We start from the raw sequence: 13,580 nt of genomic DNA on the forward strand, positions 1-13,580 counted from the left end.
CCTGAGATTTTCGCCAACTGGCCATCCTCCTTCCTACAATCACTGTTGCCTTTCATTCTTTGTGTTTCCCCAAATTGATAGCCTTGCTAATCTCTTTCCTTATGATATGCTATAGGTGATCTCTGCTGAAATTCTTTGATAGACAGAAATGGAAACACAGGAAAAAACGGTCAAATAAACCAATTTTGTATGAATTGCTAACTTTAATTTAGTACTTTCAGTCCATGTTTCAGCGAAACTGGCTGTGGTTTAGCAGCAACTTTCTAGACCGTGCCTGTGAACATTTTGCTACATAAATAACAGGAACAGGAGGGCCTGCTTTGCATTGTTGTCTTTTCTTCTGATCTCTACAACCACCATGTGTTTATTCAGATATCAGCCCATTTGATTGACCAAGTTAAGGGCAACTGATTTTAATCAAGTGTTTTTCAACCGTAGAGACTCTTTTTTCCAGTGCTTACTTGTTGTCCCGCAGAACCTGTAGCAAAGGGTTTACAGTGGCCTTCTGTGAGTCCTGTGCAGAACTCATAGGTGTTCTCTGTGCAGAACTCACAGAAGGCCACTGCACTCACAGAAGGCGGTCCCGAGGCCTGCCTGCCTGCCATCTCAGCAGCTAAGAGGTCCCAAATCACATAAAAACTTGCCAGCAGAGTAATTTTCCAGGAACAGAAAGATTGCTTGCATCTGTAGAACTAGAGGGCACAGGACCCATTCTTTGACCGGGCCCTGGGAGCTGTTTGTTGTCTTGTGAATTGCCCATGGAAGAAAAATCAACTGCTGAGAGTTCCTGAGTGTTTGTAGAGCAAAAATGGGCAAATCCATTCAGACTGGACTAGGATTATCTTGGAGGAGAAAAAAATTGCCAAAAACCTCTCTCTTTTTTTACCCTTAATGTAGTTCAGAAATAATTTTCAACCTCTCTGATTAATGGTAGAATGCAAACATTTGCTAAGTAGAGATGCAAGCATCTTGCTAAGCCCACTTAAATTTTCCGGATAATTCATTATTCATAGATTCAGTCCACTGGCTTCTGTAATGGACATGAACGTTTTCAGGAATTGTCTTATGGTATCCAGGGAAAATTCAGGAGTTTATGTTCACGGTGAAAAATTCCCTGTAGACCTGTATAGAGCTCCTTACAGAGTCACTGTGATCATTTCTCACTTTGTAAAACATCCCAATGTGGTTCATTCAGAGGATTGTAGTTTCAGGTCCTCAGATTCCTTCCCTGTTAAGAAAAATCATGGTGAAAAGACTCCATCTCCATTGGATTATGTATAAAAGAATCTTGGTAGGTTAACAGTATGGAACTAGAGCTCTTATCTCCTTACCATTTAATGTGACTGTGGCCAAATGCACTGAATCCAGATACATTAAAATGATCAAACATATTGATTAATAAATGCCAAGCAATGTTAGACCCACATTTGTCAATGTTTTATATAATTCAAAATACAGACAGTAACTGGGGGCATTTGGTTCTTGCAGCGTTTTTTTGTCCTGGATAATGGAATGTTAAAGTATTCAAAGGCACCACTCGATGTAAGTAGCACACAGGACATGTTTCAAAGATTGATTTCGAATTCTGCTTGAAGTGAGTAAACACTGTAATTGTACAAGCCTTGTGCCATAGTTACCGGCTTTGTGCATGTCTGGGCCTGTAAGATTTCACAAGCTCCCAAGCCTCCATGTTCTAAAGTGTGTCAACCCAGTGCATGAAGATTTAACTATTTTGATGTGTGTTATTAAAAACAGAAGCTTAAACCTTAAAAGTGACTCATGAGTAAAATCACCTTCTGTCACTTGGAGAGAAAACGCAAATGGGCTTTTTTCCTCCATCTCCCGGTAAACTCTGCTTTATGTGTGCTGCTTTGTTCTTGTCAATGTCCTTTTAAAAACTATCTTACAAATTTTATTTCTACGTCATACATCTTTTTACCTTGGAGATCCCAATTCACAAAAATTATTTCAAATTGTTTTTATTTAGTATACAAAGGAGTAGTTTGCATGTAACACTGGAAAATTCCTTCATCATTGTGGTGTAGGGAAAGTAACAGAAGGCTCAGGTTTCAGTTTTGTCCCCATCCCTGCCATTGAATCAGCCATGTCCTTGATCAGAGGAGCAGCCAGAAGGAAAAGCCGGCTGCTCCCTGCTTTCTGGTCCCAGCTGCCCCGTTCTGCCCCAGCAGCTGTCTGCCAGCTGATTACTCAGGGATGTTCTGGGTTATACGTCAAAGATTGACCGCAGTTATTTTAGGACCACTAAAGATGTCCTTTTGGGAGAATATAAGCTGTGCAATCTAGAATTATGAAGAATTAGTATTACATTCTATGCCAAAACAGGAATAAGATGAATAGTCTTATTTATAAAAAGTGACGTGAAGTCACTGCAACATCAACTATCCTAGAACCTAATCCATAGAACCTTAACTATTTTCTGTTTGTTAAGGAGGTATATGTAGTATTCCACTTCCCATAGATAAGTTAAAGGTTACCTTGAGTTCACTTAAATCCAGTACAGAAACATCAAATCATATATCCTTTCAGCCTATTTACTAGTCTTTTGATTTCAGATTCAAAAAGGAAAGGTCCATGGGAGCATAGATGTCGGACTCTCAGTCATGTCAATTAAAAAGAAAGCTCGAAGAATAGACCTTGACACAGAAGAGCACATCTATCATTTGAAGGTGAAATCACTTTTCAACAGTTTCTCTGCCATTATCAGGGGAAACCATTTGCCTACACCAGTGGTAGGCAGGAGAGTGATTTTACAATTACTCTCTCCTCTTGTTCATTGTTTTAGGTGAAATCCCAGGACTGGTTTGATGCATGGGTCTCCAAACTGCGACATCATCGGTTGTATCGTCAGAATGAAATTGTGAGATCACCAAGAGATGCTAGTTTTCACATATTTCCTTCAACGTCCACAGCTGAATCCTCACCAGCTGCCAATGTTTCTGTAATGGATGGAAAGGTATGACTTTGTTCTATAAAAACCAGCCTGAAAATTGCTTCGAAAATTATGCAAATTTTGGCCAGGCACAGTGGCTCACGCCTGTAATCCCAGCACTTTGGGAGGCCAAGGCGGGTGGATCACCTGATGGCCAGGAGTTCGAGACCAGCCTGGGCAACATGGTGAAAACCCCATCTCTACTAAAAACACAAAAATTCGTCAAATGTGATGGTGCATAGCTGTAATCCCAGCTACTCGGGAGGCTGAGGCAAGAAAATTGCTTGAACCTGGGAGGCAGAGATTGCAGTGAGCCAAGATTGTGCCACTACTGAACAGCCTGGGCAATAGAGCAAGACTGCATCTCAAAAAAAAAATAAAATAGAAAGGAAAATTATGCAAATGCATAACTGAGTCTCATTTGGGAAAACCAGAAAGAGGAGGTTTGCTTTGTAAACTAACACTCAGAAGACAACAGTGACATTTGGCATGAAAGTTAATTGCAAGTATAAATTAGGCAGAAATGTGGATCACCAAGAGAATTAGCAGTTATTTTTCTTTTATGAACGGACTATCTTCTAACTTTATGTGGCTTTGTAGGAATACTAGGAAGTACGTAAACATTTATTTAATCAACATTCAGAAATCAGGTGCCTTCCTGGATGGTAATAAGAAAACCTCAGTCTTGAAAATGAAACTTGCTTTTGTGCCTTGACCTATAATGTATACATGAGAGGCTATCACATTTCTCCATGAAGTAATTACATGTGAGCTCAAGAATGTGACAATAATATAAGTAGTAGCCTATTTAAGTGATCAGGCACTGTGTTAAGCATTTGGCACTCATTCATCTCTAATCTTTCGAATAACCAAAGTTCAGAGACAGTAAAAAATTTGTCCAGAAGTGACATAGCCATTAAACAGCTGAGCCAGGATCCAAGCCCACATCTGTTTCCAAAGTCAGTGCCCTTTCCATTTTTACCAGGTACCAGACTAAGGGAGGCTGACCTTGTTCTCTGGGCTGAAATGAGAGTTCACTTCTGTGTTGATGAAAAGCAAGAGATGTTGTTTGTTAAAAAAAATCAAGCTTGAGTCAACAGACAGGGAAACAGCTGTTTCTGCCTTTGATTCAATAATTAAGTTTCCTGAAACCTAGCCCCACTGCACTGCGCAGGGGTGCTCGCCTTCACATTTGGCACCTGAAATTGAGGGCAGAGAGGGTGAGGAAGCTGGCTGCCACAGTACATTGTGTTCAAGAATGTTCCAGTGAAGATTCTGCTTTTCTTTGTTTGCTTACACAGGAATGTATGTCATACATACATCCAAGTTTCCTTTGCAAACCATTGAAAAACCTCATAGAGTAACTGCAATACTAACCAAATCAGATTAAAGGAAACATTACTATATTCAGTTTTTGTTATTTTAATCGCAATTTTTGATAGATCCTATTAACGATATTAAAATTATCTCAAACCTTACATTATTTATTTATTTACTTATTTATTTATTTCTGAGACAAAGTCTCTGTCACCCAGGCTGGAGTGCAGTGGTGTGGTTTTGGCTCACTGCAACCTCCTCAACCTCCTCCTCCTGAGTTCAATTGATTCTCCTGCCTCAGCCTTCCGAGTAAGCTGGGATTACAGGTGCCTACCACCACACCCAGCTCATTTTTAGTAGAGACAGGGTTTTGCCATGTTGGCCATGCTGGTCTCAAACTCCTGACCTCAAGTGATCTGCCCACCTCGGCCTCCCAAAGTGCTGGGATTACAGGCGTGAGCCACCACACCTGGCCTTAAACCTCACATTATTCCATTCTGGTTGCAGCCTTGCAAGGACTATTTAATTATCTTTTTTCTAGGAATAGGGTGTTGGATTAACCCTAATACCAACCAGTTCTGAAATAAAAAAGGGAACAAACCATCTGGTCAGGGCGTCAGGAAGGTTGGGAACTTACAGATGCCCAAGATAGTGCCGAGTTTCTCTGGCCTCCTGTGTTCTCACCAGAGGGCAGACTGAATCCTAGATTTAGTCCTTGTTAAATGAGAAATGTATTCCAAATAGATCTTTAAAAAATATAAATTTTTAATTCTTTGGTTCATCCAGCTTCTGCCTACATCATGGGCACAGAGTATTGATGAAAATACTTTATCTCTTATTTATTAAATTATTAAAATATTTATTAAATTTATTGATGAAAATATATTATTTTCATCCCTTATTTGTTAAATAACTTGGGTGATATCTGAGAATGGAAGACTAAAATCAAATCCTCCTCACTGTTTGCCTTGAAATAAGAAAGCTCTTCAGCACTGGTTTTCAAAACAGATTTATTGGTCTGGTTAATGACATACCTCTAAGATCTGCTTGGTGAAAGATTTCCATTACATTTATCAAAATGCAATAAAGAGTGAAAAGAGCTTTTTATCACTTTGCCTGTCTTCTACATATCAAATTATGAGACTCCTGAATGTTAATTAGTTTGTGGCCCTCTGTGAGTAATAAACGAGCCTGGGTTTGCTAAGAATGTGCATCATTCACTTTGTAATGATTTAGAAGAGACACAATTCAGTTGTAGTTGGATATTAAAGTCAATTATGAAGTTTTAAAATTATTTCAATTTTTTAAGAAATAAGTTTCTTCTTTTTTCACTGTTTCCTGCAGTCACCTTAGTATCTATTTACTTAATACAACTTTCACTTATTTCACATAAAATCTTTTAAATGAAAAGTCTATAGATAATAACTTTAATGGAAAGCTATAGATGATAACTTGCCAAGACTGCCTTTTTATAAATAATTTCCAATATGAATTCAAGGCATTGCAAAGTTGCTTACTGGTGGATAATGTATTTAGGGATCACATGTGGTTGAGGAGATCTTGAGTGGTCATAAGGGTACAGAAACCTTTTGGAAAGGAAAGACCTTAAATCATGAGTTAAGAGTACTGCAGTAAGGACACTGCAAATACAATTTACTGAGCGATTAAAAATTACTGGGAATTTGAGTGGCAGGTCCTTGTGATTATGAGATACAACACACTTAAATGTTGTCCTTCATTGAATGATGGAGATGGCAGCTTAATGAGGGGCTGTTGTCTAGGAATGTTGCCCTCACTGGGCACAAACCACATTTAGCCAAGAGGCTTCTTCCATATTTTGAGTGTGCATTTTCTTCCTCTCTTTGTTACTACAGCTTTGAGGATACTTGTATTTTTTTAATCATTGAAATGTACTGTCTCATAACCATACAATTCATCTTTGTTTGCCGTAGATGCAACCAAACAGCTTTCCATGGCAGTCCCCTTTACCATGCAGCAATAGCCTCCCTGCAACCTGCACAACCGGCCAGAGTAAGGTGGCAGCCTGGTTACAGGACTCGGAAGAGATGGACAGGTGTGCAGAAGGTTAGTTCTTGCCCAGTGTGGCCTGAGAGTAAGCCAAAACCAAACAAGAAACAAAACCTGAAGAGGTGAATTATGAGTGCTACATCTTTTACCCTGATTGCCTTGATTGTCTTGACCTTTCCTTGCTCTTTCTTCCCCTTGTTCTTACTTTTATGCACCAGCTCTTTCTCTCTGCCATGACTCGGGCTCCTTACCTGCCAGTTCTCTTGCACCCTCACAGCAGTTGAATCTGGTTCTTGCCTTTCCCCTGACTTCTACCCACTTCAGCCGTCTCTCCTTGTCTTTTCACCAGTTCCTTCTGGCTTCTTTAGCTCCTGGATCCTGGGGCAGTCACACAGAGGAGTAACTCCCAAGGAGGAGCCTACTCTGCCCACGGCCCCAGAATCACTGCTCTGTCGTCCTCACTAGGTCACTTCCGCAGCTGCCTTCTCTGCTGCTGTGTCTTGCCCACAGAGCAGGTGTATGTTTCCTGACAACTCGGCAATAAATGGCAAAGTTGTAAAATGCTGCATCTTATATCCACAGTTACCTGTTAGTGTGCTCCACTATGGATCAGTGATTCAATATTCTGAACCAATACCTGCTTCCCTCATACTGCCATCTCTGAGCCTCTTCATCTCTTCTTACCTTCACCTTCCTCGTAATTAGCCAGAGCACAATGGTTCAAGCTTGATCTACAGACCATTTCCATTCTATGAGACAGTTTTCATTTGACCTTCAAAACTGAGAAAAACAAGGGCAATGCAGACAGTGTTTAATAAGGCTCAATTAGTTTATTTTTAGACGATCCTAAGATGATATTGGGCCTATTTTTTCAAATTATTTTTTCTTATAAAATTATAATATAAGTAGATATCAGATCACTTTTTTGGTTCTCACTTAAAAAAATTAAAATTTGGTAATCTATGTTAGTCCTCCAACCAAAAGAATTTTTTCTTATTCTAGCAGCATGTGGACTCAAAGTATGCAGCATTTTTTTGTCATTTTTATCAGCCTTCTGATATACTCACATCCCAGACTTTATGTGAAAGTATGATTTCCTCTCTTTCTTATTGTAAATAATAGAAGTGACAAAGAATGATGTAGCATGGTCCAGGTGAAGGCTCTAGCAGGGTGATGAGACATAGCACAATAAGTATTTCTTAGAGACCATTTCTGGCTTTCATAGAACTTTCTCATCTACCATCTCAGTAAGCAGGTAGGAGAGCTAAATACTACTATCACCATTTGACAGATAAGGAAACTACAACTGAAAAATCTAAATTGATGTCTCCTTACACTTAGTTTTGAGTCCTAGGCCTTAAATTGAATTATTCACAAAGTTCTGTTTTCATTCTGTTAGAAAAAGGGTGGATATAATTTAGATGGTTTTCAGCCCCAATTCCAGATTTCTATGTTTATATAGCACCATTTATATAGAATAATCACAATTATTAGGGAATATGAATGTAATATTTCCTGGATAGAAAGCTTAAAATGAAATTTTTAGCAACTGACCACAAAAATAAGAAAAGTAACTCAATATTCTTTTTTTTTTTTGAGACGGAGTCTCGCTCTATTGCATAGACTGGAGTGCAATGGTGCCATCTCAGCTCACTGCAACCTCCGCCTCCCTGGTTCAAGAGATTCTTCTGCCTCAGCCTTCCGAGTAGCTGGGATTACAGGCACCCACCGTCATGCCTGGCTAATTTTTTGTATTTTTGTAGAGACTGGGTTTCACCATGTTGGCCAGGCTGGTCTTGAGCTCCTGACCTCAGGTGATCCTCCCACCTCTGCCTCCCAAAGTGCTGGGATTACAGGCATGAGCCACTGCACCCAGCCCAATATTCTTGACTGTGTTTAATTTCACATATTAAAGGTCAGGGTTTTTTTAAAGAGTGATATTTTATTATATAGATTTTTAAATATTCTCTTGTTCTAAATGCATCAAAAAATTTAAAAGAAAACTGAAAGTCATTTCTTCATTCTAAATGTTAATTCAGACAGAATGAGTTGATGTCCAGGTGATGATGATGTTGCTGGACCAGTGAATGCACTTTGAAAATGTGATTTGTTTAATATAATGTCTCTAAGAAATTTTAAAGTCATTCATTTCAACATTGTTAGTGAGCTAAATTATAGAAAATATGTTTAACTGATTCTGTATTCCATCCTATTTTTCTGAACTTGATTTTAACGCTACCCAAATTCCAGATAACCATCTTCTAAAGCATGTTAGGGGAGCAGGTAGACAAGCTCCTAACAATGAAACCACAGGACTGCTGAAGTTCACTTGAGTGTGCTTCCCATGTGGCAAAAGCTATCAGAGCAGAAAAGGGATCACATACAATGTGACTGAGAGTTTCATGGTTTCTGCACTAATAGCTGTTAACTTATAAGAGTGAGCTTTGAAATATAATCAATGGTTTTTGGTTCTGCACCAGAAAAGGGTCTGTTTTGTTTCACCTGCCAGTATGTTCATCATATAAACATCGATCTGCCTACTCATATTTGCCATAATTTGCATTGACCCTTTTATTACCATCACAATCGCTGCCTACCGAATTTTAACATATTTTTATTTCTGATTTCTTATTAGATCTTGCACATTGCCAGTCAAACCTTGTGGAACTTAGCAAACTCCTGCAAAATTTGGAAATACTTCAGAGAACTCAGTCAGCACCTAACTTTACTGACATGCAGGTATACATATTCCTGCTGGTGGTGGAAGGACTTAGGATATTAATTTATAATCTTTATTGGGTTGTTCTATGAATATATAAGGTAACATTTAAAGATAAATAACTACAATACAGACATTCATTTATATTCTGGAGTTATTTTTAATATTTTTGAATCTCAGTGTCAGTGTGTTAATTAAGATGATTATTTTAAAACATTTGACATTTAAATACACACTAACCAGAAGAAATACATTCAGTATCTGAATTATTCTTCCATGTTTGTGTCCTATTAGAAATGGTAGCTTTGAAGATGTGCTTTAGATACTCTCAGAATTATTACTATCTTTTCATATAGAAAACAAAGCTAGAGATTTCTAATCCTGTATTCATGTTGTTTATCAGAAAAATATATTTTATAATTAAGTTCTTATTTCTGCTTTTTAATGCCCACTATGCGTCTGATATGCCTTTCTCTCCTGGCTGGTTTGCTTATAGGCTCTAACAGTGATCCTTTAGTAACTTGCTGTGCTCTTGTCTATGCCTGTATCATCTGTGTGAACTTAATAATACTTTGTTGCTTTTAACTATTTGTGCAATGTAGGCTAACTGTGTAGATATTTCAAAGAAAGACAAGCGGGTCACAAGACGATGGAGAACAAAAAGTGTCAGCAAAGATACAAAAATACAACTGCAGGTACAGATTTTACTTTTCCTTCATTCATGTTTCTACATACTTTTAAAGTACTAGTCTTTATACATCAGTTTATGGGTGTTAGATTGAAAGGGCAACTTAACTGCTTTAAAGCCAGCACGTTTCAAACTGTTACATTATCTAAAATAGTGGGAAATCTCTATATTTTTCTTACTCTGGCATAAGTGAGAAGGATTTAAAAGAAAGGTTAAAATTATACAATATGTGTTCAAAATGGCATTTTTATTCTCAATTATAGCCTTTGAACCATTAAAATATATTTTAACAAAAAGTTACCTTAAAAATCTAGATTAAAAATCTAGTGCATTATAATGAACACTCATTTAAAAATATTAGATTTTAAAAGGGGCTTTTATGTGTCAGCTTTGTCCAAATGTTTTCTATCAAGAAAAAGTGTAGGAGGTTCAATAGATTAGAAATCAACAAACCCAGATTCTAGTCTAATCACTGTGATTTTCTGACAGTATAATTTCGTACATTTCTGTTAAATTTCCTGAGCTTTTGTTTGCTCCTGGGTAAAGTGATAGAGTTTATTTAATAAGCTCTGAATTCTCTTTCAACTCTAAAATTCTATGATCCTACAAAAATAGATATTATTTGGCTTTCAACAATCACCTTAAAATCTGAACTAAATTCTTAATAGCTTGTAATAAATGTACTTGAAATTTATTTGAAATAAATTATGTATTTGAAATGAGTAACATTTTTAAAGTAAGATCCTTTTATATTATTGTGTTGCAGTGGTTCAAAATATGGTAGATTATGTCATAAACCATATTACTTTCAGATCTTTAAACTAGAATCTCCATTATTATCATCCTAAATGCATATTATAAATGGCCCTTGTCCTGTACAATCAAGATTAGACTTTATGATTTGGCTTTTTAAAATTATACTACAAATAAATTTATATTCTAATACAAAGGTTGAAAGAAGTACTTTTCAGAATTCTTCATTCCCTTCTGAATAATTAACAAAATAATTCTCTAATTTTGACTTCATTAATAACATTCTTCATATTACGATTCTGACTGTGTAAATAACAAACTGTTGCTTTGCTTGCTAATCTGATATATTTGAAAATAAATTTTCATAAGCACTAATACCCATGGTTTTTTTATTTAGAACGTCTACATTCAATGAACACAACTTTTTGTGTTCCTTTGCTCAGTACGTTTCTGTATGTTTTCCCTTCTGTTCATAAAATTAATACTGTGGGGACAGATGTGCCAAGTGATTTCACAAGAAAATTACTCAAAATTGCTTTTGGCAGTTTTATTGGTTTTGAACTTGTGAGTGTCTAGTTTTGTTTGTTTGTTTAAGCATGGTGTCTGAATCAAAGCCAAGAAAAAGAATCATTTTTATAAGGAAAAGAATCATTCCTCTAAATAAAATAATTGAAGAAGGCCTGCATCACAAGAAAGAACACATACATTTGTTAATAGATATTGTTTTAATCTTTTGTCTGTAGTGTATGCTATTGTTCAGAGCTGTTGTCTTGGACAGGCTGTTTCTCAGTGAGTTGTAGTGCAATGTTCCAGCTACCTTGCTGCATCTAGGAGCTCCACTGGAGACCCCGAAATCACTCTTTTTTTTTTTTTCTGAAGGACACAGAATGCAACTGGGAGTATACCACCCAGCCTCTCAGCCTGTGGTTTTACATAGAAAAGTTATGAAGATTTTTTTGAGTCATCAGGAGAAAATGTCCAAAAAGCTAGAAAATATTCATTCATACTCCCGCCACATCTTTGGGTGGTTCATTTGTTTTTAAATTTTTATTTATGACATTTCACCTTGTTGTGATTTTGCTAAGGGTAATAAAATGGCCTTTGTAATTCTAGTTTAGTTATTTTTGAGTGAAATTGAAATCATCTCTCCCTCAAAGACACTCAAAGACAACTGCCTTTTCGAAGTGGGAGATTTAGTTACAATTCCAAGAAGAAATAAATAGACAGTAAGGTGTTGATCATTCCCAGAGAAACTCCACTTCCACCTGGACTAAAACAAAAGGTATTTTAAGGGGAACACAGCAGAACTTGGTGCTATCCATGGACCTTTTCTGCTTGCCCAAACCAACAGGTCTTGCAGGAGCCTCAGGATACTCATTCTCTACTACTGGGAAGTTTCTCCAAGATTCTTCAGAATTCACACTTGGCTAGGGAATCATAAGTTCATCTAGGATGAGTATGACGACATGAAAATCTTTACTCAGTATTTTGCCTAGAGAGAGGCATAGCATCTAATTTTACTCTAGTGGATTAAAGATACCCACCACTTTCTCCTACCTCATACCCAGCTTTTTCCCTTCCTGTTTTAAATGTTTTGATCATCAGAATTCTATCTAATGAGTCCAAGTATTTGTTTTGAGTCAATGATCATCTCACCGCTTGAACCACTTTCGCTGATGTTGCAGCCAATATGAGAGGCTCTCAAGCGGTGAGAGCTCATTTTCTGTCCCCTCTCTTCTTCGTCACTAAGTACAACAGCCATTGTAAAGGTGCCCAGACCGTCCAGTGGTAGTGGTTGTGGTATTGTTGCTGCTGTTGTGGTTATCAACGTTGTGTTACTGAACTTTGTATTCAGTATTCCATAGTAGTTGTCATTTTGAAAAAATTATAAAATAGATCGTTAAAAAAATTGACCACAAGAAAGTAAAAATGAAAAACATGTTATACTGGATGTTTGATTGCTTATTCTTGTGTAGGTTAGATTGTGCTATTGATTTAAGTGAGAAGGTTAAATTCTAGACTGGTATGGCCATGTTTCTACTGGAAACTATTGGGTAGTTGGCCTCAGAAATCCACATTGTATAACTCATGAAGTCAGCATTTGTCCAAGAGGGTTCTGTGGAGATTACCTTTTAGAAAAAGGATTTCTTCTTGCCTCCTAAACTTCAAACTTTCCGGTTCAAATAAAAATCTCGGTACCATTATTCAGTAACAATTTGGCTGTGTTTTAAATGAAGTAAGAGGAAGGCAAGAAGGAAATGATTTTGAAAGAAAGAGCTGTTAGATCTCCTGTGTTGCTGATAATTTGAATTAAATACTAGATCCCTGGATGTTGAAGGGAATGAGGAATAGTAGAAAGTACATAGTAGCAGACAGATGATCTTATGTTGCTCCTGTGTAGCTGTCCTGCATCTCATAGATGCTCAAATTACACTGAAGGGTGAAAATAAGTTCTTCCCCGTTTTACTCTATTAAGTAGAAAGGATTTTGTCTAGAAAATTTTTTTTGTGGAAAACAGATTATGTGTGTATGTATGTATGACAAACATATACATATATGTATGCAGAAGATTTATGAAGATGGAAAATAAATAAGATTGTAATTTTGGAACTTTTTTGAAGATTTAGAGGTAGAAAAATTTTAAATATTTTTCTGACATCCCAGAAAAACTAAAGCAGTCCTACTGGTTCTTCAATTTGGGCTGTTAGGAGATTCTAAGAAAGTATATCTTAATTATTTGGAAATGAAATTATTGCTCATGGCTGGGCAAGGTGGCTTATGCCTGTAATCCCAGCATGTCAGGAAGCCAAGGTGGGAGGGTCACTTGAGGCCAGGAGTTCAAGGCTGCGATGAGCCATGATCATGCCACAGCACTCCAGCCTAGGCAACAGAGTGAGACCCTATCTCAAAAAAGAAAAAAAAATATTGCTCACAACCTTGAGATGTCAGGGTCTGTCAGATGGAGGCAAAGTTGAATGATTAGAAGGAAAATATCATCATCCCTTAATCCCATCCACCAAGAGGAAGAAAACAAAATGAAAGAAAGCTGTAGGATTCTTCTACCGGTTTGTGCATAGGTGCACATTACTGAATGAAAACTGTGCTTTTTTTTTTTTTTTTTTTTT

At 37.2% G+C, this 13,580-nt stretch overlaps 1 protein-coding gene across 11 annotated transcripts in view; it reads left to right on the forward strand.

The window, feature by feature from the left end:
• Window positions 1-13,580, forward strand: part of OSBPL6 (oxysterol binding protein like 6) — a 223,387-nt gene that overhangs the window by 155,236 nt on the left and 54,571 nt on the right. For 10 of the 11 annotated variants that reach the window (XM_063644806.1, XM_055289854.2, XM_055289851.2 and 7 more), the window contains 6 exons: window positions 1,489-1,542; window positions 2,574-2,687; window positions 2,804-2,974; window positions 6,220-6,352; window positions 8,931-9,034; window positions 9,617-9,709. In XM_063644806.1, coding sequence (XP_063500876.1) covers window positions 1,489-1,542; window positions 2,574-2,687; window positions 2,804-2,974; window positions 6,220-6,352; window positions 8,931-9,034; window positions 9,617-9,709 — 669 coding nt within the window. The remainder of the gene's footprint in view (window positions 1-1,488; window positions 1,543-2,573; window positions 2,688-2,803; window positions 2,975-6,219; window positions 6,353-8,930; window positions 9,035-9,616; window positions 9,710-13,580) is intronic. The other variant, XM_055289857.2, reaches the window with a different exon arrangement.

This window comes from Symphalangus syndactylus, chromosome 8, assembly GCF_028878055.3.
Source record: "Symphalangus syndactylus isolate Jambi chromosome 8, NHGRI_mSymSyn1-v2.1_pri, whole genome shotgun sequence".
Lineage (NCBI taxonomy): Eukaryota > Metazoa > Chordata > Mammalia > Primates > Hylobatidae > Symphalangus > Symphalangus syndactylus.